Here is a 25,796-nt window from a genome sequence, read left to right on the forward strand (position 1 = left end):
GATAGCTGGAAAGAGATTTATGAATGGGCGCAGCCGGCTTGGGGCAAGCTTTGTCCCAGAAATACGGAAGGAAGACACCTGGAAAGCAGGCAGCCCCGGCCAAGCACCCCTCGAGCCGCTTCCGGTTCCCTGTCTCCGCCCCGCCCTCGCTTTCTCCCCTGGCCCTCCCCTTCTCTGCCCCACCCGCTCCCTTCCCAGAGTCCCGCGGTACTTCTGTTCTCTCGCGAGAGCTTCACGTTCACCTAGCTGACAGACTGTGGCGGACTGTGGCGGTCAGTGGGGCGTGTGTACGTTTTCATTTGGTTGCCACTTTTTGGTAAATCTAGGCCAGGCCGTAAGGCGCCGAGTGAGTTCCAGGGGCCGAGGCCTGGGCTGCTGGAGCGAGCAGGGCCCCGGGGAGAGAGTGCAGTGAGTTCCGGGCCTGGCCTGCGCCAGGCCGCCCTGTGCACACCGCGTGCACGCCGCCCGCCGGTGCCGGCTGGGTGTCAGGGTCGGGGTGGACCGGGCGGTGGCCGCAGCGCAGTGACGCTATCGGGGCGCCCGCGGTGGAGTCGGGGCGCTGCCGCTCTGTGCGGGGTAGGGGCAGGGCTCGGGCGTTGTCTTGCGAGGGGCTTGGTCCGCGCCACCCGCCTGGCTTCTCCCAAGGCCTGGCGTCTTCATGCCTGGTCCTGCGCCTGGAAATTTAATTCTCTTAAGTACCAGGCAAAGTTGGTTTTATACCTTTCCTGCATCACACGCAGCTCTGACGGTTTATTCAGAGAAGCGGAAGGATAGTTTTATAAAGAGGAGATTAGACAAATGACAAATGAATTAAGTTCTTTTTTTCAAAAATCAAATTATACAGAACGATGGAGTATATGACGGACTCCGCCAACCACAGCCCTGGACACATGTGAGTGGAGACCCATTCCTATTTCTTTAAGATTTTAAATTGAATCATTGAAACTTACTGTCTTAACTGGGAAAGACTTGGTGATGGGGGAAAGAGTCTTTTGTAGGGAGTGGCAACAAAATGAGTTATTTACGTAGAAAATCGAATTCAATTTTAGCTACAAAGTTTGTTCTAGTAAATACAATATTTTAAGAAGGTTAAAATACATAGTGTGTTCATCCTAATAAGACTAACACTGTCCAGTATGTATCCATTAGCCAAATATGGCTACTTAAATTATAATAAGATTAAATATTGCTGTTACTAGCCATATTGCAAATGGTTATTGGTTACATAAGGTTAGTGGCTACCATTAGAAAATTGTCAAACGTTTCTTGTGGACAACATTGCATTGTTCTTAGATTTTTTCTGTTCCAATACATCTAAAATTGTGATACTGCCATTATTTATACTGAGTCACTAGTTACAGATACATTTCCTCTCCTGTTAAAAGTATGTCTGCTCTGGGTAAACTTTGTATTTTAGCAATCCCTTTTTTTTTTAAATTGCCTCTGTAAATAGTATGTTGCTGATTATTATTGGAAATGATTTAGACATAAGTTATACATTTTTATAATAAAACTTATAAGATATGTTTATCGGAGAGATGGTTTTAAGGTGTGTTTATTGAAAGTTTTTTTTAATTTTAGATTTTTCTTCTAAGTTTCTCATTAAGCTTTGATGTAACCTGTAGCTTCCGAGTAAATGAACAAAGTCATTAGGTACAACACTAGACATAGTGATCAGAACAAATGGAGGATCAAGTAGATGAGGCATATTTTGTTTTTTCTGTTGGTACTAGAGATTGAACTCAGGAATGCTGAATTGCATTCCTAATCTCCCCCACTTCCCATTTTTCTTTTTTTTCTCACTTTTTATTCTGAGACAGGCTCTTGCTAAATTTGCCCAAGCTAGACTGCAGTTTGAAGTACTTCTGCCTCCAAGAGCTGGGATTTCACTTGTGCTCTAATACGCCCAGCTTATCTTCTGCATCTTCAAGATCCTTTGTTTCTTTTTCTTTTCTTTTTTAATTTTAAAAACTTTTTTTTAGACAGGGCCTGACTACGTAGTTCAGGATGGCCTTGAACTCTTCTGTGTAGCCCACACAGTTCTCTAAGCAGTCCTCTTGCCTCAGCCTCCTGAGTGCTGGGATTATAGGCATGGGCCACCTTGCCTGGTTGTATGTCATTTTATTGAAGCCAGAAATATTATGGGCTAACTTGCAGGCTTTTGTTTGCTTGATAGTTTTTTTTTAACTAGTATGTTTATAAAATACAATTAAAAATTTATTCTTTGTTTATTCAAGCTTGTGCTGTGAGTGTGGTATCCCTATTAGTCCAAATCCTGCCAATATTTGTGTGGCCTGTTTACGAAGTAAAGTAGACATCAGCCAAGGTATTCCAAAGCAAGTGTCAATTTCTTTCTGCAAGCAGTGTCAAAGGTACAGTGCATTATTGTTTTACTCTACTTAAAGTTATGATTTATACAAAGAGAATCACTGGGCTATGCTTAGGTTATAGCAAGATGTACAGAATTTGTGTAGGTATTGCCAGAGATTTTAGAATTTGCAATTTTATATTGTACTTTGCTAGTTTGCCCTACTTACATGATAAGACAATGTAAAGGTATTTGAATCAATTCTTTTTTTGTTCAAGGGCTTGACAGGTTTGAAGTATATAACTAGAAAATAGGTGTTGATTTTTGTAAGGATGAAAGAGCAATTTGTGAAGGATGTAGTAATGTCATTACCTGAATTTTTTTATCAGTTATTAAAAGTTGTGGTAACACCTATTGTTTTAAGTAACTTATTAATATGTTTTGAAAATTAAGGTTCACAAGTGACTTGGTCATTGTTTTGTTTCTGCGACACAGTGCCAGACAACTGCAGATTAAAGAAGGAGAAGTTTATTTTATCCGTTGTTAGTTCATGGTCAACTGGCTCCAAGGCACGATGCATGGCAGAGGAGCATGGTGGAGAAGTAGCTGCCTACCTCTGCTTATGTTAAGGTGGTGGGGAAACAGTCAAGGCAAGTGGAAAGGAGCTATCCCCTTCTAGGCCATGCCCCCATCCACTAGCCCTCACCCTCCAACATCACTTTTAGCAATAACCACGTTAATGAACTCATTCACTGATGATTATCTCCTATGATCCAGTCACTTCCCCAAAGGCCCTTCTGTGAGTGCAGGTGGTGTTTTAGTCAGGGGTTGTGAGGAGAACAATTAAAATCAGGACATGGAATTTATTATTTTATGATGGTCACCCAGAGTTAACACAAAAAAGTGCAGGAAATCTGTCCACAACACCAAAGACACAGAATATTCATCCAAGGGCCTGAATCCCACAGCAATGTCCTGCATGAGCCCAGATGAAAACCCAGAGCCCATGACATTGCCTCCCACAAGTCCAGCTGGAGATATAGAGCCCACGAGAAGGACTCACGCCAGTCTGTTTTATGGATTGATGCTGGGAATGCCCAAAGATCAGTGGTGGAAGCGAGAAAGTCTATGCCAGTAGGGTGAAGGAGCTGTGCTGATAGGTTGAGGGTTCTACGCTGGATCCAAGAAGTCATGCTCAAAACAAAGACCAGGACTGCCCTGAAAAGCACCACAGCCATCCTCAGCGACATGGAGCCCCTGAGCTCCTCTGACAATAAGCATAGTCGAGTACATGCCAGGAAGCCAGCGTGGCTTCATCCTGAAGATTAAACAGCACATGTCTTCCCCTCCATAGCCAGGAAGCAATGTTTGATATAAGGACCAGAGCTTCTCCAGGAGAACCAGTGACTCAAACAGCTACAAGTAGGAGAGGCCACAAGGCCACAACGCCTAGCTTCTCCTCCTCCACCTCTCTATTAATGCTGGCAACTTTCCTCAGGTGGAACATCTACACTCAGCGCCCTGATGATTTAGGACATTAAGCCTGGCATTAAGTTAACCACCAGTTTTTAATCCACAGCAGGCAGCTTTCAGGAAACATCTAGATAGAAGTCATAATAATAAGAACTTGAAGTGAGTGTAGTGAATGGGAAAGAAATATAGTAAATCATATCTGGAATGGTCTGAAATAAAGACTGAGATTGAAAACATTTAAGTTTTAATGAGATTTTACCTAAGATCTTAAAAACTGATACTGTTTAATAAAAATTTGAAAACAGACTTAATATAGAGATGAAAAATAATCTGATACATATTGTTGCAAGGTACTAATTTGCTTTTCCTGTGAGAAATAACAGTTCTCAATATCTTAGAAGTGCAGAAGAAATTAATATCATTTTGAGATGATCCTTACGGAATTTTCAGAATATAGCTTTAGGGAACTTTTGGGCATTTTGTCATCCCTACTGGAATTTTTACTCGTAATTAAAGTAATAAGATCACTTTAATAGTTTAACTCAGTTTTACATTTTTAAGCCAAAGGTACTGGTCTAATTGAAAGTTTACTCAAACTATAAAATACTGCATTGTAAAATATTAAAGATGAGTTAAGTGGTTAAGAACACTTTGATTATTACTGTATTTTGCTTGTGTAATAATCGTTGTATCTGCATTTTCAGGAATTTCATTTTTTTTTTTCTCCCTGAGAGATACTGTATTTCAGTGTTTTTTTTTTTTTTTTTTTTTCCCCATTCCTCAGATATTTTCAGCCACCTGGAACTTGGATACAATGTGCTTTAGAATCCAGGGAACTTCTTGCTTTGTGTTTGAAAAAAATTAAAGCTCCTCTGAGTAAGGTAGGTCACATCTAAAAATCAGTGTTAATAGACATGCTTTAAGTAAAGCTTTCAGTTCTAGAATATTCTGTGATTTTCACTATTTATTGAGAAATTTCTCTCCCCCATTTGTGTGTGTGTGTGTGTGTGTGTGTGTGTGTGTGTGTGGTGAGCGTTGAACCTATGCCTCCTGTGCTAGGCATGTGGCAAACACTGTATCACTGAGTTACTCCAATGCTTAAAAATCTCTTATGTAATATTTTTCATCTGAAAAATCTTTTTATAAAAGATTTTTAAATAGTATAGGAGATTATGCTATTTAGGAGTATCCAAATATTCAGTTCCTTTTAACATTTTTTATTGTTGCTGTGGAAGGAAAATGTGCCTATCATTTAAAGTCTATGCATAATTGTCTCTAAAAAACAAGTAATGGTTTGGTTACCTTCCTGTTTACTTCTTGATACATACTTTTAATTTTTGTTATGTCAAACTCCATGACTGTTGGAAAACTTTCCTGAAAATGTCATGCAATAATTTCTTCTTTTATTGTCTTCCCTACTGTGGAACTTCTATTAGTCAAATGTCCCCCACCACCACCCCCTAGCGTAGACTTTGTTTTTGTTTTGTCCTTAATATTAAACAAACAAAAAGTTGTCATTCTCCTCATATTCTTGGCAGTCTCCTTTTAATTTTTTTCCCAACAATGTTTTTTAAGTTCCAAAGTCATGTTCTTGTTGTATTTTGGTCTTGAATTATTCTGAGGATTTTTTTACAGGTTGAATATTTGTTAACTGAAATGTTTAGGACAAGATTTCAGATTTCAGATTTCTAGTTTTTTTCAAGAATTTCAGATTATTCATATTTGTGTAATAAGATGTTGGGAGTGGACCCTAAGTCTAAAACACGAAATTCATTTATGTGTCTTACATACATGGCCTCAAAATAATTTTAGCAGCACTTTAAATAGTTTTATGCATAAAACAAAGTTTCATGTTGTAGAATTTTCCCTTGCATTATGTCACTAAAAGTTTTGAATTTTGGAATATTTTGAATTTTATTTTCAGTTTAGGAATGCTTAAGGTGTAACTGTATTTTTTTTTTAAGTTTTCTTCTATTATCTGACTTTTTTCCTCAAGTCAGTTTGTTTTAGATGTGTGTGTTTTATTATTTTTGTTTTTCACTTTATACCTAAGACTTTCAAGTGTCTGATGAGTTTTAATAACTCATTTCATATAGCAGATGTTTAATAAGTAGTGGTTCTTTGGCAAGTTGGTTTTTTTGATAGGGATATAGTACTGAATAAGTTCATATTATGTTTTACCTTATTTTCTAGTTTAGGTGTGTGTGTATATGTGTCATGTGTAGAGTAGGCAATGATTACAATAAGTACATGTATTATGTGGTATATTAAAATGTATAAATTCATGCAGAAAAAAGCTAGGAGGGGGATGAGAACTGTTCAGGGAAAAGTTGGAAATTTAAAATAGAGTGTTTAGGTGAGGCCTCTACAGGAAGGAAGTATTTGAGAAAACATTAAAGTTGGTAATGAAAGGAGCTGTGCAAAAACCTGAAGGAAGAACATTATGGGTAGAGAAAACAAAAAGGATGGAGACTGTAGGTACGAATCTACTTGTCTGGTTAGATTGAAGTGAAAGAATAATTAGTTGAGGATAAAGTCAGGGAAGTTATGAAAAATCGGGTATGTCAACCTTGTGGGACTTGACAAGAACTGGTTCGATTATTGATAGGTGCAGAGGACAGAAGACAGGGTAGATAGATTATACGATTTGTTAGTCCCTCTAGCTGTTGTATTTAGAATGGTGTTAAAGGTGGGGATAAAGCTGGAAGCATGAGCCTTAGGAAGTAATCTTAGTAATTGTAAGAAATTCCTAGTAATTCCATTTTAATATACCACAATTGGGTCAAAAGTGAAGATGACGAGAAATAGATTCTGGAATTACTTTGATGGTAGTCAGTAGCACTTAGGAGTGTAAAATTGGATATGTGTGTAAGAGAAAAGTTAAGGATGACTTCTATTATTTTTGACCTGAGCAATCAGAAGGGAGTTGCCATTACTGGGTTCAGAAAGACTTCAAGAATACAACATCAGGGTAGGGAAAATCAAAACGCATCTCTAACTGATGTGTAATTGTCAATTTAAGTAGAAATACTGAGTAGGCAACTGGATAAATAAGGAAATGATCCAGACTAGAGATGATGAATTTGGAGCATGAGTGGTATTTAAAACCATGAATTGGGTGAGATTATCTAGGGAGTTTAGATAGAAAGGAGAAATTGGAGGATTGAATCATGGAGTCCTTTAATGATAAAAATGAGAGGAAACGAATCAGCAAAGCCAACTGAAAAGGGAGGTAGGAATAAAATTAGGTGAGCATGGAAGTACTGTAAGAAAGTTATTGGGAGTTATTGGCTATGTACTTTGCAACTGATGGATAAATATGAATTATGTAAATTTAACAATGTGGAGGTCATGAGTAACTCCATGAACAATTTCTGATTAGTATTTATGATGACAGCATGATTTGAATGGAAATGAGAGAGTGAGAGAAGGCAAGTATAGACAGTTTTTTTGTGATATGACTGTAAGCACCGAATGATTTCATACTGAGGGAAAATTCTGTGAAATTACAAAGAGAATAATTGCCTGGAGGATGTCCTGGAGGAGTAGAAAAGAGAAAATAACGTAGTATAAGAATATATTATTCATGTAGCATGTACACTCTGCCAAGCACAATTTTGGGAAGTTGCAATATTGCATGGAACAAAATAAAGATCTATCTTTGTGAGGGGGCTGACGTCGGTAGGACCATAGGCAGTTTATGTGTGGTGGCAGGAGAGATATTGGTAATTGGGGGATATGGGGAATTCTTTTTAAAGAAGATAGTATTGTAAGTGTCAAGGACACTTTTTTCCATTCTTGCAGATGGGATAGAGCTCAAGGGAAGAGCAGTATTATTCAGTACCCTGGGAACTTCCTTTTGATTTAGATGAAAATTGAGGAAATAGGAAGCTGCTTGTTACTCTGTACCTGGCATGCTTTGTTGACTGTAGGTTTTGCTCTAGAGGAGTCACAGGAGGAGGAATTTATTCTAGAATGCTGTATCTATATTGCCTAACTAGTGTTTACCAAATAATACTTGATAAAGTTACCATTTGCTTGCTTATATTCTCCTAAATCTGTTACCCAGAGCCCAAATTTTTCACAGATCTCCAGACCAGTATGTATCATACTATCCATTGAACGAGTCTCTTGGATATCTCAAGTATCCTCTTAAATTTCAGCATCTTTTCCTATTAAACCTGCAGTTCATTTGTGTGAGAAAATTACCTAATTGTCCAAGCTGCATCATTTGAGCATCATTCTAGAATGTGTTGTCTTCCTCTGTCATATTCTTGTTATAGAGTTTATCTCCTAAATACTTCTTGGCTCAGGTTCTGTTACATCAAATTGTTCTCCAGTCAAGTGTTTGTATGTGTCCACAGTTCCCCCTGCTCAGGTTATTGCAACAGCTTCTTGTGTTCCTGCTTCCTTTGTTCTCAAACACCCTTTATAGCTATATTAAATTAGTTCCTCATATTGAATAGTAACCATTTTAACCTCTGTATATAGTGCAGTTTTAGCAGTGAGTTAATGATTGTGATTTCAGTGTTCATCACATGAAATTTGCTCTAATGAATATTCTTGCTTTAAAAAAAAGCCAAAGACTTACTACAAATGGAAACTTTGTTTCGTGATGTTTCTTCTAGATAATGAAGTCTCTTAGTGTTTTGCTTTTGTGGAATCTGTACATACATAGTATGTAATATATTTTCCATTCAAAGAACAATGCAGTTTTTCTTTTAGAGAAAGTAATTTTTATAGGTACTTTTATTCTTGAATTGTATCAGTTGCACTGATACAATGCAAATAATGTCATTGAATTGTCCTGTGTGCTGCTGTTGTTGAGGATGTCTTTTTCTTCTTTTTATGATGGCATGTAGAAATGCTGATCGTAAATGCCTTAAGATATCTAGTGCAATCTGTTTATTAATGAGTTATTTTTATGTCTTTTTTTCTTCATGTGAAAATTTATGTTTCTTTTTTATTGTTTTCTTATTTGAAGGTACGGCTTGTAGATGCAGGCTTTGTTTGGACTGAGCCACATTCTAAGAGACTGAAAGTTAAATTGACTATTCAGAAGGAGGTAAGCTATACATTATTTTCCAATCATGATTAAAGTGCAGGTAATGAGAATGAGGGTAAGTTACTTTATGGCTTAATAGCTTAAAAGGGAAAAGTGCATTCTTAGTGTTTTATTTTCTCTTTATTTTCATATCATCTGTATAAATAACTTGATCATGAGGAGGAATAGTCTCTCCAAGGACTTAAGTAAAAACATGGTCTAAGGCAAACATGGCTGATCATCATACTGATTCATAGTAACTGACTCAGAATCTTAATGTGAGACCCAGATGTCTATACATTTCTTTTATGCTGCTTTTCTGTGTTGCTAGAGATCGAACCCCGGGCCTCAGGCATGCTAGGTGAGCACTTTACCACAGAGCTACAGCCCTATATCCTCTGTACTGTATGTTTAAAAAGCTTCCTAGGTGATTTATCATGATTATGTTTGGGAATCATTACATTAAGGAATATCATCTCTTTTTTTTTTTTTTTTTTGTCTTTTTGAGACAGGGTCTCTCTGTGCAGTTCAGGCTGGTCTTGGGCTCACTTTGTAGCCTAGGCTGGTCTCGAACTCGCAATGATCCTCCTGCCTCCGCCTCCTGATTGTTGGGATTACAGGCGTGAGCCACCACACCTGGCAGGAATATCATCTTTTTGAGGATTTTCCTTGCTTTTTTTTTTCTTCAAAGGTTAAATTCTTTGTGTGTGTGAGGTTTAATTACTAAAGCTTCTTTTAAGAAAAATATTTATAATTAAGCAAAACTTTAAGAATAAAGAAGTTTAATAGTTTTCTTTTCCAGGTGATGAATGGTGCTATCCTTCAGCAAGTGTTTGTGGTAGATTATGTTGTTCAGTCCCAAATGTGTGGAGATTGCCACAGAGTAGAAGCAAAGGATTTCTGGAAGGCTGTGGTTCAAGTCAGACAAAAGGTAAATGAGGAAAAGATGCTAAGTAAATGCTACATCTTTTTTTTTTTCTTTTTCTTTTTAATTTTATTTAAGGAGAAAAAAAAAGCAGAGAAAGGGTACAAGTTATACAGATTTACAGAAAAAAATAAACAGTAGGAAATCACTAGTTAATGGATTACATATTGTCATCTTAGAAATAATTGTTCAAGTCACAAAATTAAAGCTTGTAAAGTGGACATTCCAACAATGATACTGCAAACAGTTCTGTTCAGTGATCCAATAAAACTCAGTCATATCATTTTCTATCTTATACACTTAAATATACATGCAGTTATATCATTTAGAGCACTTTCTTTTCCTCTCTTTTGTACAATGACTATTACACATTTTGGGTTTTATTGCTCCCACAGTTCTTATTACTTTTTTGGAAGAGAGTAGAACCAAATGTGACATAACAGAACAGAGTCGGTCAATCAAAAGGGTGGACATAATAGATAATGTAAAAACATAATACAAGGTGATCAACAATGGTTACCATAATGCCTCCCACTATTTCTAATAGAATTGCCTATATCATCAGTTATAATAAAATTGAACAAAACAGTAAAGAACAAAACCGACAAAACCAAAACATTGGAGACATTGTAGATCTTCAAAAGTAGATAAAAGTCAACGAGAATGGGCGTCATAATGAATCTCACTATCTTCACAGCTGTTGCCTAAACTTTCGAACCTGGTACTATCCAGCAAAACAGAATAGGGGGACATCAGTCAGAAACAAGATGGTGAGAGTAATACAGGGCTTCAAATCAAGATAATGGAAAGTCAAAGTGGGTTACTATAATATATCCTGCTATTTTTATTTATTTTTCCCTTAATTAAAAGGATAAAAATAAAAAAGTAAATAATGGAGTGGAGATTGAGATAAAAGAGGGCGTAACAGCAAAACAGCTCAGATCAAAACATAACCATTTAAGCAGAATAGTGTTTCACCACAAGATAATCCTGACATAAAAGTAGTTACCATATTGTCTCTTTCCTTGAAATCCTTGAGTACAACTTCGTATACTGTAGCATCAAATATATCAAAACAATGTAAAACCATTTAAGAGAATGACAGCATTACAGGGCATTTAGAATCAACCAACAGAAAACAAACAATGGTTTCTGTATAATCTCCTTGTCTTTAAAAGTTTTTGCTTATACTATCATATATAATAAAATCCAATAAGATACCACCTGTTAAGACCAATGGAGACAGAAGAACAAAAGCTTGATGAGACTTCAAAACAAGTTGATACTAAATCAGTATTACCTATTAAGATGTAATTTTCTCCAAAATAGCTGTTCCTATCATCCAATCTTCTCTGCCTCATTTCTGTTGAGCTCTTTTTCTGTCATTAGCTGTCAGTTTGTCTTCTTCATTTTGTTCTCTGCTCCATTCGTTGTGGCCTCCCTGCCACTATTTCTGGATTCTTTGTATTTTTCTTTTTTTAGAATATCCTGCAATACTCTCTGTAGAGTTGAATTGGTGGTTGCAAATTCCCCCAGTTCCTCTTTATCCTGGAAGCACCTTGTTTTTCCATCAATTTCCAGGGACAGTTGTGCAGGATATCTCAATCTTGGCTGGAGATTATTATCTTTCAAAGCTTGAATTATTTCCCCCCACGCTCTTTGTGATTTGATGGTTTGTGCAGAGAAATCTGCTGTAATTCTGATGGGTGTTCCCTTGTAAGTGGTCTGTTTCTTGTCTCTGACAGCTTTTAATATTCTGTTCTTGTATTGAATTTCTGGAATTTTTATTATTATATGCCTGGGTGTTGCTCTGTTTGGGTTGTAGGTGGCTGGGGTCCTGTATGCCTCATACAACTGAGTATCTTTACCTTTTGCTAAATTAGGAAAATTCTCCTGGATTATTTCTGTGAGTAGCTTTTGTAGTTCACTTGTTTGTGTCCCTACTTCTTTTATGTTCTTAATTCTTAAGTTATGGATCCTCTTATCATCTTCTATTCTTTGTATTATTGCTGTTTGTTTCTTTGTTATTTTTAAGAAGTTTTTCATTTCATTCTCCCATATTACAAATCTGCCCTCCAGTTCAGATAGTCTGTCCTTAGTTTCTTTCAAGCTGTTATGCCAGTTTTCGATAGACTTTTTAGTTTCCTGGTAGTCCCTTTGAACCTGCTTCACGTATTCTATGCTTTCTCTATTTTCTCCATCAAACAATTCTCCCCTCCTTTTCTGTTCTTCCATTCCACCATCTGTTTTTTCTTGGGTGGTGCTTAGCATTTCTCTAACTATTCTGCTTACTTCTTGCTTCAGGTCATTGATAACTTCATTCCTGAACTGATCTATGAGGCTCTCTAGATGGCGCTTTATGTCTATTGGTGCGGTGTCCGCTATTACCTGTTTTTCAGGATTGGGGGACGAGGAGTCTTTCTTGTTGCTGCCTCTTCCCATATTCTTTGTTCCTTATATATGCAAGCTTATATAAGAGGCCCACCTTCCCTTCCTGTCAGCCACAGCCTGATCGAATTGTGCCAGTTAGGTGTTCCCCCCACCGCAGCACACCAGGAAGTTCCAGACCAGGCAGCCTACGCTAGGCCCGCCCATCCAGGCCACCCTCTGGCTCTGTGATCTGGGTTGGGCTAGCCTACTGGGTCTGCCAGCAGGGTCACATAGGCTAGGCACTTCTCACCAATCCCGCCTGAGAGGGGGATATGTGGCTGAAGTCGCCACCGCGCCCTGCTCCCGCAAGTCTGCCCAGTCCCAGAATGTCCTCAGCTGGAGTCAAACTGTGGTAGAGTGTCAGTTTCTCTCACTCACCTCTGCACAAGTCAGTGCATGCCTCCCTGCCCGTCCTGTTTTTGACTCCGTTCCCAGATTCCCGTTCTCAGAGCTTTGGTGCGTCTCTCTCCCTGCCGAGCAGATGTAGATGCAGCCGCCGCGCGGCGGGAAACCCAAATCGCGGCTTCCAATGGTGCGGGTTCCAGCCTCCATACTGAGGCTTTTCTATTCCTGTTCTAGCACCAGGACTGCATTCCAAGTTGGTTTCTCTCAGCCCAGTTCGTTCCTGGGTCAGCAGAGCATATCTCCACTGGCTTATGTCTCCTTACTCTGCACCATTCCTGACTTCTGAGCCGAGTCTTTCAGAGAGCCTCCCTAGCTGCTGTTATCTGTCCGCCATGTTCTCCCTGAAGTCTCTGTAAATCCTACATCTTGTAACTCATTTTGGTCCATTCTCTTTTCTCTTTTTTTCTTTATCCTTTATGTATGAAAAAGTCCATTGAGTATTCATTCTCCTTTGGGAATAGAACTCTCTTTTGCTTTTTGATGGTTAAAGATTGTTTTTGTTTGGAAAATGAATAGTATAAAGCATAAGTATTCTGCGTCTCTTGAGATTGAGAGATTGATTTGCTGAGTGAGTTTGTATTTGTAGATATGTATATATATTTGAAAATGCCTCTTGGCCTTTATTGATTCATTAATGCATTTATATTTAGACTTTGCACAAAAAAACGTTCTATTATCTGGAGCAGTTGATTCTGAAATATGGAGTGCATCAGAATACACTTCGTATCAAAGAAATTCATGGTGAGTTAAAGAATTTGACAATGTCAAAATTTTATTTCAACTTATCTAAGTAATCTTTACTGTTAATATCTGAATTATTGAAGTCCAAAAGAACTTTGTGTTAGGAAGAACATAATCTGTATGTGTATCTGCATTAGCCAATATGGAAATCACTAGCCATGTGTAGCTCTTTTAAGTATTTAAAGGGTGGCTAGTGCAATTGAGGAACTGAGTTTTTAATTTTTCCCCTGTTTTAACTTAAAATTACTTTAAATTTACATTTTAAGTTTACATTAGGTTAGTATGTTGCTAACCTATTGGGTAACACATACCTAGAAGTGTGATTGTTTTCTTTGATGTTCCTTCCCCATCACAGTTCAAGGTATTTTCCAAGTATTGAGTTCATGGTAGATGCCATTTGGGTTTTTAAAACATACAGATGAAGGGGCTGGGGATTTAGCTCAGCGGCATAAATACCTGCCTTGCAAGCAGGCAGTCGTGTGTTCGATCCCCGGTATCGATAAAAATGAAAAAAAGACAAAAAAAAAAAACCCCCAAAAAACATGCAGATGAATTAATATTCCTGCTTTCAATTGGTTGCTCATCCTGCTAACCAGAAGATTAAACCAGTAACTATATTAATATAGTATAAATTGCTGATATAAAATTCATTGAAAATAAAAAATAGTGGAGAGAGATACTCTGTTAGGAAGAACATAATTGTTTTTGAGACCTGTAAGTTTTTTTTCTGAAGCCTAATATATTTGTGAAGGGGGTATTGATTCAGGAGCCAAAACTCAGTATGGTAATGATGAAGTGATATATAAATACTATTAGGTTTTTTAAGATTGTTGATTGTTCCACTTATTACATAAGATAGTTTTTGTTCTTTTTTCTACCTCTTAGACTTGTTTTTTGATTTTTTTTTTTCCCCTGTAGAAGTAAACTTGTAAATCTTGTTTTCATTCATTTGTCTGTCCTTTTGCTAAATAAGTCTTAAGGGAAATCATTAATCTTAATTGTGGCTATAATTTACTGTTCTTAATATTTTATAATTCAATTTTCTCAAATACATATTTATGATTTAGTCATGTTAGAGGCAAATCTTACCTTGCAGTTATTTATATGGCTTTTTTTTTGTTTAAGATGGTCTGGATTTCTATTATTCCTCAAAACAGCATGCTCAGAAGATGGTAGAATTTCTTCAGTGTACAGTTCCTTGTAGGTATGTTGTGAATCTAAATGTGACTGAGTCCAAAGAAATGGGAATGGATTTGGATACATCTGTTCTTCAGGCTTAGATGTATTATGTTAAAATATTTAAAGTTTTAATAGGAATTCTTACACAATCAGGGAGCATTTACTGAGTTAGCCACTTTATTGAATATACTAGCTAAACAGTATGTAAAAAATCTGTTTAGAAAGTTAGACCTACCTCCATGATAATAAGCACTGTAGTTCTGAAATATGGATCAACTATTTGAATGATAAGAGAAAGAATAGATGGAAGTAGGAGGACTTGCGATACAAGACTCAAAGGGGAGGTAGACTTGGATTAAAAGGAAAGAGGAAGTCTTCATAGGTATAGAATTGGCGTTAAAAGAGATTAGTGTGAACAAAAACTTGGCAGTGAGCAGTAGTGTGGTTTTTTAATAGATTTATAGAGAGAATAGATGAGTCTGATCCCAGGGTACATTTAGAAGCTTGATAAGGTTGAAAGGAGGTAGGCTACAGTTACATTAATAAAGGTTTTCAGATAAGAGTAGATGCTTTAGGCTTTGCCATAGCAGGCATCAAAAGCTATTTTAGACCTTGGGACAGTGATAATTTGATTTGATGAAAATTGATATTTCAAAATCTATACAAATAAGACTTTTTGCATTACTATTAACTTTTTTTTTTAATAGATACAAAGCATCACAAAGACTGATCTCTCAGGATATCCATAGTAACACGTTCAATTACAAAAGCACTTTTTCTGTGGAAATTGTTCCAATATGCAAGGTACTTTTGTTATTTAATATATCTCTTAAGAGTTCAAGTAATTAATCAGTTTTCCTTCTAAGGTGGTTTCACTTAGACTTTTGTAAATGACTTCTGACACATTCAACCTTGTTAAAAAATACAAAAAATAGGGAACATGCTTATAATTATGAATTGGCATACCTTTTACTTTGGTGTATTAAGATCAGAAGACCTGCGTATAGTTTTTTAAAGTCTCCAAATTCCTTAAAATTATAATCCTAAACAGGGGGGTAGATCTTTTGCAGATGGAAATAGGTTCTAGGGATGGGGGAGAAGGAGAGGGGAAAGAAAAAAGAAAAAGAAAAAAAAAAAAGATGTGGTATGTGTATGTACCAACTTCCCATGATAAATATGTTCATTATATGTCACAAACATTATGTATTGCAAATTAAGAGAAAAAAGGAAAATCCTAAAAAAATTGTGATCCTAGTGAATGTATAACAGTTCTATTTAACTTTGATTTATAAGAATGACATTAAAATAATCAGTGAGCCATTTTGTGTTGTGCAAATAGGTTTTTCTATCCTGTTAAACAATATTATGGAAATGAGGTCATAGAATCATTTTTGTTTGAAAACAACTGAATAAAACACTTAAAATGTAGGTTATCATTTCACTTAATTGTAGTAAGGTAAGACTATGGTTCAAAAATATGATTGGATTAAAATTTAATAAATTATTGTAGAAGGTTATGTAGTACGAACTATATTGCTAGAGTTCTCTAACTTGCAGGAACTTACGGTGATTTTGAATCACTAAAGTGACAATTGCCATAATTTATCATGATCATTCTACATAAAATTAATAGCTATGTACTGTAGCATCTTACACTTGGTCATGTCTCTTAATAACTGAGATAAGCCGTATTATGAAGGAATTAAAGCATAGGTAGATTAGACTTGATTAAAGTTACATAACCATACAGTGATGAAGTCAGGATTTGCACCCACGTCTCTGTCTCTGAAATTAATACTAATTTAGAGTACAGCACCAGGTTCTCAAAGGAGAACCTAAAAGAGGGTTGATAAATTTTCTGTATAGGACCAGTTAGTAAATGTTTTCTCTTTTCAGGTTATGTATTCTCTTTTGCAACTTTTTAGCTCTTTTATTATTGTACAAAATCACTGAGGGTAATATGTAAATGAATAGTCAATGCTGTGTTCTAGCAGAACTTTACAAAAAAATTGTAGGGTGAATTTGTTCTGAGTGATGTTTTATGCTGGTCTGGTTTAAAATGTGAACATTTTCTTGGCTCAAAGCCTGGAATATAGGAATTTAGGGGTGGGTCTTGTGTGTTTAACTGCTTTGAGTGACATTAATATAAGTAACTAGGGGAACACACCGTGTAAAGATGCAGTTATCTCTTGATACCTGTAGGGGATTGGTTTCAGGACCTCATATGGATAGCAAAATCTGAGAATGCTGAAGTGTCCTACATAAAATGGCATAGTATTTGCATATAATCCATTCATATTATCCTATATACTTTAGATTACATAATATAATGTGCTGCATAAATACTTGTTATATTGTAGGGAATGACAGGTGAAAAGGCTGTATGTTCAGCACAGGTGCAGATTTTTTAAAATACATTTTTGATCTCTGTTGAATCTTCAGAGCTAAGTGTATTCTTGTTTGTCTTTGGAAACTCTTGAGTTAAAAGCCAGGAGTTGGAGAGCGAGAGTATACACAGAATGTCCCTTTAGCAGAGAGTCTATTGGTATGTATAAGTATAGCTTAAAATATAACAAATCTTTTTAACATGTAATACAGTTTAAAATCATAATTACAATGTTGGTTTATGTAATATTTGCCAAAGTACATGTAGACATGTATTGGGCATTAAAATATTTGATTATGTATTGCTATCTGGTGTATGGAGTCTTTTAAGCAAAACATGTTTTTATGGGTGGTGAAGTTAGACCTAGAACATCACAGTAGAGTGATAAGCAAGTACTGCAATAATATTGAAATAAACTTAATAGCTTGGGAAGTAGGCCCTGGAAGATTTCTAAAAGCATTTTAATTAAGGCAGATATGTCTATCTGAATAAGTTATGGCTTAGTTTCAGTTTCTTAATGTTTTGGTTGAGCAAGTACAGTTTGATTTGATTTGCATTGATAAACATTTTACAGAGACTGTTATTTAGGATTTGCGTCATTTTAAATGTTACTTCTTATGCCTAGGATAATGTTGTTTGTCTGTCTCCAAAACTTGCACAAAGCCTGGGAAATATGAACCAGATATGTGTGTGTATTCGAGTAACCAGTGCCATCCACCTTATTGATCCAAACACCTTGCAAGGTAAGTTATAGAAACTAATTCACCTTCACAGTTGTGTATATGCCAAGCAGTAATAATTTATGTTGTTTGTCTTGTTATTCTCAATGGTAGTGTTTTAAAAGAACAGTTAAATTTTATACTATTGTTTAGTAAAACACTGGAGTTAAAAGGCATTTGATTTATTGCCTTTGAATTTTTTTTGTTTTTTTTTTTGAGACAGAGTCTTACCGTGTAGCGCAGGCTGGTCTTGAACTAGCTTGTAGGGCTCAGGCTGGCCTGGAACTCACAGCAGCCCTCTTTCCTTAACCTGCTGGGTGTTGAGAATATAGGCATGGCCACCATATCTGGTTTATATATTTTATTTAAAGGAACAAGTCTGAATTTAACAAACTTCCTGGTTTTAAAGTTTGAAACTTTTTTTATTTTTTGTGATCCAGTGGAATATTTATTTGAATACGAACTTTAATTTCATCATTATTGATCATTTAAAAATAATACGTTTATAAAATGTAATTTTAAAAGATTGCCTGTTAACGGCTGTCAGTGAATTTGTCTAGAGCTCCTACTTGATCTTATTTTTATAAATTTCATGAAATGTAAGTCTTGTTAAAACAAATTGAATTTATTTTGATACTTTCCAGGAAGTAATTTATTATCCCTGTCAATTACAATCATCAGCCAGATGTCTATGCATAGTATTAGGATATATATTATCTGTCAACAAGAAATTAAGGATGCTGATATATTTCTAAAATAAAATACTAGTACATAAAACTACTATATGCCTGATTGAATCTTATTTTATTTAAAAGGCACTTAGCTCTGTGGTTTTCTAATTACAGTTAATACTTAAGATATATTTGGTACCTGCTATTTTTCTTGTGCTGAGAGAAGTGTGGGGCTAATTTATTTGATGAATAAAGATGACTCTAGAGAATGACAATTGTAGTTCCAGTTGATCTCATGATTCCCATTTGTATATCTCATGTCCTTCCTAGTTAACAGATTTGGTGACTTTTTGAAATGCATTAGTTTTTTGTTCTTTGTGTTCTGTGTTTATCTTAGTTGCTGATATTGATGGGAGCACATTCTGGAATCATCCTTTCAATAGTTTATGCCATCCCAAACAGCTAGAAGAGTTTATTGTGATGGAATGCAGCATAGTCCGAGATCTCAAACGCAATGCAGGTGCTGGAGTCATATCAAAAAAGGTAAGCTACCTTCTACTCACTATTTTTTATTTACTTTTGTCATATTACTGTTTTTCTTTTCATTATGGAGTCCAAATAAAGCTAACCCAATATTAGGTTAAAAATACATTTTGTGGATTTTCATTTCCTTTTAAAAAAAAGTGGGATAATCGTAAAAATGCTCAGACTTACATTGCCTGGTAAATTATTTTTTTCTTTTGTGTTGGAAAAAAGTTTAAATGTTTTCTCCATTCTCTTTTGACCAACTAACCTTGACATTTTAAAAATCATTAATATATGCTAAATATTTAAATATTTCTATATGTATCTCTTAACAAAATGTGTCACTGTCATAACTATTAGATGTTTGTGGCCTATATTTATATTACCTTATTTGTCCTCAAAGTGTCTTTCATGATTTATTTTGACTAGTATCCAATTAGGGACCACACATTAAATTATGGTAACTATTGTAGTTTTTAAGTACTTTATTTAATAATAACCCTCTTCTTGTTTTTGTTTTTTTCATTGATTGTTTATTTGGTGTCTTTTGGATCATAGTACCAACTTGCTTGGGCAAATAGGACATTAATAAGAATGTCTTCTAAATGTTTTTGTGTCATGATGTCATTTAACTTGCTCTTAATGCCTGGTATTTTCTCTAAACTGGAGAGTGAATCTAAAGGTTTAGGTAAATTTAGATTAAATGTTTTTTTTTGCTAGAACATTTGGGAAGTGGTGCTTTTTTTCTGTTTCTTTTTATCTCTTTGTGTTGAGATTCCTTAATTCTTTCATTGACTTATAGTATATTGCTTTTGGCCTCACTTTACTTGGTCTGTGTTAGTAAGAGGTTGGCGTGTGGTATTATTAATTCAGCGTGGAAGTTTGAAAGGTCATTTACAAGTGCTTGTAGAACCTTATACTTGAAAGGGAATTAACAGTTTTCTAGTTTATTATTTCAAATGTTAAAAAATTAAGTGATAAAGGTTGGATTTTCTGGGAATGGTACTGGGCTTTCAAGGTTATTTTGTCAGAATCTTGGATTTATGAACTCTTTTAAACAAGCATTGCTTAGAATATTTTCTTGAATCTACCTTTTCAATTACCTGTTTGCTTAGTCTGCATTGGTCTCTCGTATGTCTGTTAATTTTGACAGTATTTTAGAGATGAGTGGGAATCCAGTTCTTGCCTTTAAAATGAAAGTGAGAAAGCCAAAAATCAATACTGTATTTCATTTTTCTATGAGAGCCTTAAGTTGTTGAGGTTATTGAAGAATGCATTTTTTTTCCTTTTAAGCATACCCTTGGAGAAATCTGGGTACAGAAAACATCTGAAATGAATACAGATAAACAGTATTTTTGTCGCACTCATTTGGGACATCTTCTAAATCCTGGAGACCTGGTGTTGGGGTGTGTATAATTTTATAATATTATAAACTGCCAGTTAGCATTATGTGTTTTCTTTGGTGGCCAAAAAAGCTATGTAAGTTGTTCATTCCAAAAAGATTTAAGAGTTCCTTAGGAACCTATTATAACTCATTATTGGTAACTGAATTATATAACGACAGAAGCCCGTAATTGTTCCAGTTTGGCCATCATCTAAAGGAGGCATTTGTTCCAGTGTTTTGGTTATTGAACTTTGGTTTTATATAATTACATGCCTTTTTATAGGCAGGGGTAGTTTTTTATTAAACATATGCAGGTCTGTTTTGCTTCCTTACATATATGGAATGGTGGACAAAACTCATAGGCTGCCTTTTCATCATTTTGAGGTTTGCCTAAGGGTGTTCAGTGTAAAATTATAAAACTATTATAGTGGCAGCATTAACTGACTAGGAGGAAGTCTTGGGTGATATTTGTCAAATGAAATGTTAAATACAAAAGGGTAAATAGGTCTTTATTGTTTATATTTCAGATTTGATTTGGCTAACTGTAACTTAAATGATGAGCATGTCAACAAAATGAACTCAGATAAAGTTCCAGATGTGGTAAGCCTTGTTTCTTTTTCTGTGTGTTGAAGATGATGTAACTCTTATGAGAGGTATATAAGTTCATTTTAAAAGTAATACATCAGAGATTTTCTTTAAAATCAGTTAAGGCACCATATCAGAAGTCTGATATTGATTTATTTAGCAGTGTTAGTAATCAAACCCAGGGCCTCACATATGCTAGACAAGTACTGTACCACTGAGGTGTATCTCTACCCGCGTAATGTTCACTCCTTTTTGAGGGATGGATACTGATGAGTGAACCCAAGTGCCTGCTAGGCAAGGGCTTTACCACTAAAGCCTTTTTTAAAACATTCTATTCTGAGGTAGGATCTTGCTCAGTTGTTCAGGCTGGCCTTGCACTTGCAGTCTTCTTTCCTCAGCCTGTATGTAGCTAGACTAATGGGGTCATAGGTTGTTGTCAGGCTTCAGAAGTGTTTTTTTTTTTTTTTTTTTTTTTAAATTTTATTTAAAAGGAAAAAGAGAAAAAACAAAACAGAAGTCTTTTTCTTTAAATATTTTTTTTGGTGGGGTATATCCAAGTTTTTTGAGGTTTTTTTTGTTGCTCTCTATGGTAAAATTTTCATTGTCTGTCAAAATACTTGGTACTATCAGTGGAGCAAGCTTGCAGCTAGAAACGATGACCTTTAGAATGTATTCAGGTTCATTCTTAACTAGGCTCAGCTTAATTTCATCTAAATTGCCAGTTAAGGGTTAGTGCTGCTGTTCAAAGTTAAATATAATTGGAGTAGAACATACACTTCATATTATAAAAAAATTAGAGAAAGGCGTAGTTGTGAAAAATCTGTTAAATTCTGGCATGATGAGTTGGTAAGAATCATGAACAATAGTGAATTAAACTAAAGACTATTTGGTACCTGCTTAGTCTTTCAAAAATACACATTGATTCCTTTAGCTTTGGGCAGCAATAAAGTCATGAAACCACCCACTGTTACCACCCAGTTTTGCTTCTATTGATTGATAAATTACAGCTAGAAGGATAGTTTGATTATGAGTAAAAACCTGTCTGTTTTTTTTCTTTTGTTTTCTTTTTATGAAAAACTGGACATTGCTGGGTTGACCCATCTGACCTGAAATGCGTAATTCTCGAATCTCAGCTTCCCAAGTAACTGGGATTATAGGGCATGCCATGTTGCTTCCTTCCTAAAATAGGTACTTCTAGTGACATTTTTAAGAGTAGATCATGACAGTCTTACAAGATCTTGTGTTCTGTACAATTATTTTTATTTATCCTATAATTATTAAGCATTATTCTAAGATATGCTGTTGTGAAAGTTATATATGGTTATGTAAGTGGTTTTGAGAGAGAATAGAGGGAAGTGTCTTGCCTGTGATGTTAAAGATTACTATCAGTAGTAAAATACGGATTTTTTATATTAAAATTTAATATTCAGTCACTGGAAACTTTCCCTTAGTAATTTCAGCAGTTATATGTAAGTAATGCCAAATGTATTCTCATGTATAAGTGGAGAAAATTTTGATAATGCCTCTTGATCTCTACACCTTTTTCCTGAGGTATAACCACTCATCTTTTGATGACTTCCCTGGCGTTCCTATAGCCATTCATTTTTATACTTCGTTGAATTTTGTGACTCTGCTTTGTAGTTGTTATGTTTTATAACTTTGAAAATATTTCTGTTACAGGTATTAATCAAGAAGAGCTATGACCGCACCAAACGTCAGCGTCGTAGAAACTGGAAACTGAAAGAGCTTGCAAGAGATAAAGAAAATATGGATACAGATGATGAAAGGTCCTGTTTTTCTTTAAACTCTGTGTATATGCTGAAAGGAAATCCTTATGATAAATTATTTTTATGTTATAAGGAAATAAGCAATTGAGCTTTGCTCTCAGTTGTTAATTTTGGTTCTTGTCAAGGTATTGATAGAATTGGTGTTAGAGGATGTAACAGTAACACATCATTGTCTCTTGCATTATCTTATACTGCAGTAATTCAGCTGGAAAGTTAAATATAATTACGTTGTGGCTATCACCAGTAGGGGATGTGTACTGGTGATTTGAGATTAAAGGAAAATAGCTCAGTGACGTCAAAGACATTACTACTCAAACTGCTATAGCACAAATGAAGATAATATGCTCTGATAAAAATTTATCGGGTGATCCAGAAAGTTTTAATGTTGGAGAAAACATTAATATCTAAAATCTGAAGAGTTGGGGCTGGGGGTTTATCTCAGCTGCATAAGCGCCTGCCTTGTAAGTGTGCAATCATGAGTTCAATCCTCGGTACACCCCCCAAAAAAAAAAACCTAAAGAGTTTATAAAATACTGTTTCATGAAATGTGAGTTAGGAAACAGCAGTATTTCAAACAATGTAATTTTATAATTTAATAGTCAAATATATAACATTTGATTAAACTCATTTGATATTATAAGTACATAGTTGACTTACTTCATCTGTGAATTCCAAAGTCTGTTTCAACTTAACTGTAAGACATTTTAGAGGAAGGGTTGAGATGGGTAGCATTTTCTTCGTTTTATATTTAACATGCCTTTGTATTCAACTTTTTTTATGTAATTTTGATAGAAAAAATTTTTTTCCAGCTTGTCAATATTTAATTAATGTCCATATTCCACCTTTTTAAAGATTGTAATCCTTGAGCATGTTTGCCTCTCAGTGCTTGAAAGTGAAGAAAACTTGACACTTTCTTGGAGAAGATGAGAGATTTAAATGTTTCTGTACCTTACAGGCAATATCAAGATTTTCTTGAAGATCTTGAAGAAGATGAGGCAATTAGAAAAAATGTCAACATTTATAGAGGTTGGTGTTGCACGAGTGTTTTAAGTTAGATGTTGTGCCAATGAGAGTATTATGGTATCTTAAACTTTGATTTTCTATAAACAACTTTTTCTTATTTATTTTTTAAGCTACTATAGTCAGACTTTTATAAATGATGCCAATAATGGAGGCAAGTATTTATATATTTCCACATTTGTATTCCTATATTTGTATCCTATTTTTTAGATTCCACTATCCCTGTGGAAAGTGATACAGATGATGAAGGAGCACCTCGAATTAGTTTGGCTGAGATGCTTGAAGATCTTCATATTTCCCAGGATGCCACTGGTGCAGAAGGTGCGGCTATGATGACATAAAGAAGTTATGTTGGTAGACTTAGCACATCCATAGGTGCAATAACCTTTGCCACGTATTCCATCTCTGCCTTTATAGTTCAAGAGGAGAAATTTATTTTAAAACCTGAACAAATATGACTATTTTGATTACTCAGCACTAAAGGGTTTGATAGTTTTGGAATTTTAGATAACAAAAGATTAGGGAGAATTAAATTATTGCCAATGTTTAGGCTGTTTTATGTGTTGTTTTGTCACTTCGCTTTTATTTAAGGCCCTGTAGTATTTTCTTCACATATTTAATGCTGAATTTAATAGTTTAGAAGTTGAGATTCATTGTATGTTAACTAAAAATTCAAACATAAAATAATTTTTACATTCTTTTTGTGTTGATTGCTTTATGGAAAGAGCATATGATGAATTTTTTTTTTGTACCAGGGATTAAACTCATGACCTTGCATTTTCCAAGCAGGTGCTTGAGCCACTAAGCTAAATCCTCAGCTCTGATGAGTCATTTTTAATGTGAATTTGTTACACACTTTGATTAATTTTAGGTCACTTTTATATGCTTCGAGTAGGGATATTGCTGTTCAGTTTATCACTGAACACTGAAGAAAGAAGTCCATCTTTTATTTTTTCATAAAATTAACATTTTCAAAATCTTTCCTCCCCTGCCATACTTCCTTTCTTCTTCCCTCTGATAGACTAGTTACTTCAAATAACAATATAATTTTTCGTTACCTTTGCCTGGACTAGCAGTTTAGGCAATAACCTGGTTTAAAGCTTGAGGCTTCTAGCATGTAGATGATATAATAAAAATGAAGTATGTTTTTATTTTTAATAAAGCATGTTTTACTATGAATCAGATTTGAATGAAGAATACCTTCTACATTCCAAAAGAAGACTTTGGCTTCAGTTTTAAAGTGTTATGAAAGTCAAGTATTACCCTATTTCTGTAAGTGAGATTAGATTTACTGAATACACCAAACTAATTGCTACTCCACTAATTCTTTGTGCATCAAGAAATAAAGACATTGAGCCAAAATGGAATGGAATGCTTTTTTAAATTTGAACTCTCCAATTTTGAAGTTATGAAAAAAGACCTGGACATTCTGTAGTGTCTTTTTTCTGTCTGTATATTTCAGTTAAAGTTGTGGGTCTAAAAGGAATATCCTACTCTCAGTGTGTTGCTAGACTAGTAGGTGTGGCTTGTCTTAGTTTTGTGGAGGTGTTTAGTCACTGATCGCTGGCTCCCAAAACTTAAAGGAAGGTTCATTCTGACTCAAGTTTGTAGAGGGTTTCAGTACAGAGTGCTGGTTCCCAGGCACAGTGGCATGGCAGAGGGACACAGCAGAGGGATATGCTTATGGGATATGGTGGCAGAAAAGCAAAAGGAATCAAGGGAGGAACAGGAAGGGAGATAGACCCTTCCCATAGTCACCCACAGTGACCCATCCCTTCTGACTAGACCCCATCTTTTAATAGCAAGTCAGCTATAATGACCCCATAATCCAGTTACCTTCCCAAAGCTCCTGTGAACACATGAAGCTTTTGGGGACATCTAGGTATAAACTAGCAATGGTGAACATGGCCACAGCATGTTCTCACTTGTAGTCTGTACTTATCATTTTATGTCAAGATTTTAAAAAGCATGAAAATACCCTTTCCCTGTTTGTGTTTTTGAAATGGTAGCATAAGCTGGATGTAGTGGTAGATACCTGTAATCCCAGCACTTGGGAGGCAGGCAGGAGGACTGCGGTGAGTTTGAGGCCAACCTGGGCTGCAAAATGAGTTGAAGGCCCACCTGAACTGCATAGTGAGACCCTGCCTCAAGAAACAAAAATGGCTACATGGTCATACTAACATGAGAGTATCTAATGCACCTTTCCAAAGTAGA

At 35.5% G+C, this 25,796-nt stretch overlaps 1 protein-coding gene across 2 annotated transcripts; it reads left to right on the plus strand.

Moving 5' to 3' along the window:
* The first annotated feature begins 154 nt into the window (after positions 1 to 154).
* Nmd3 (NMD3 ribosome export adaptor) lies at positions 155 to 24,944 on the plus strand. 2 transcript variants are annotated; one of them, XM_063249281.1, is made up of 16 exons: positions 155 to 287; positions 845 to 892; positions 2,238 to 2,372; positions 4,566 to 4,662; positions 8,766 to 8,846; positions 9,628 to 9,756; positions 13,236 to 13,326; positions 14,452 to 14,530; positions 15,213 to 15,309; positions 17,517 to 17,634; positions 18,679 to 18,824; positions 20,100 to 20,212; positions 20,718 to 20,790; positions 22,456 to 22,562; positions 23,518 to 23,588; positions 23,793 to 24,944. In XM_063249281.1, the coding sequence occupies exons 2-16, from the start codon at positions 849 to 851 to the stop codon at positions 23,921 to 23,923; spliced, it is 1,512 nt and encodes a 503-aa protein (XP_063105351.1). In that variant the 5' UTR covers positions 155 to 287; positions 845 to 848; the 3' UTR covers positions 23,924 to 24,944. The 2 variants fall into 2 exon arrangements, with proteins under 2 accessions (XP_063105351.1, XP_063105352.1); XM_063249282.1 differs by having other exon boundaries at positions 213 to 272.
* The last annotated feature ends 852 nt before the right edge of the window (positions 24,945 to 25,796 follow it).

The sequence above is a fragment of the Cavia porcellus genome, unplaced genomic scaffold (genome assembly GCF_034190915.1).
Source record: "Cavia porcellus strain 051 isolate PalLab524CR breed Dunkin Hartley unplaced genomic scaffold, mCavPor4.1 scaffold_5, whole genome shotgun sequence".
NCBI lineage: Eukaryota > Metazoa > Chordata > Mammalia > Rodentia > Caviidae > Cavia > Cavia porcellus.

What these genes read in the sequence shown, in the direction of transcription:
- Nmd3 (XM_063249281.1), top strand. Translation starts at nt 849, where the DNA reads ATGGAGTATATGACGGACTCCGCCAACCACAGCCCTGGACACAT. An exon ending in AACCACAGCCCTGGACACAT is followed by an intron (nt 893 to 2,237) that starts GTGAGTGGAGAC and finishes TGTTTATTCAAG; the next exon opens with CTTGTGCTGTGAGTGTGGTA. An exon ending in CAGATAAAGTTCCAGATGTG is followed by an intron (nt 20,791 to 22,455) that starts GTAAGCCTTGTT and finishes TTTCTGTTACAG; the next exon opens with GTATTAATCAAGAAGAGCTA.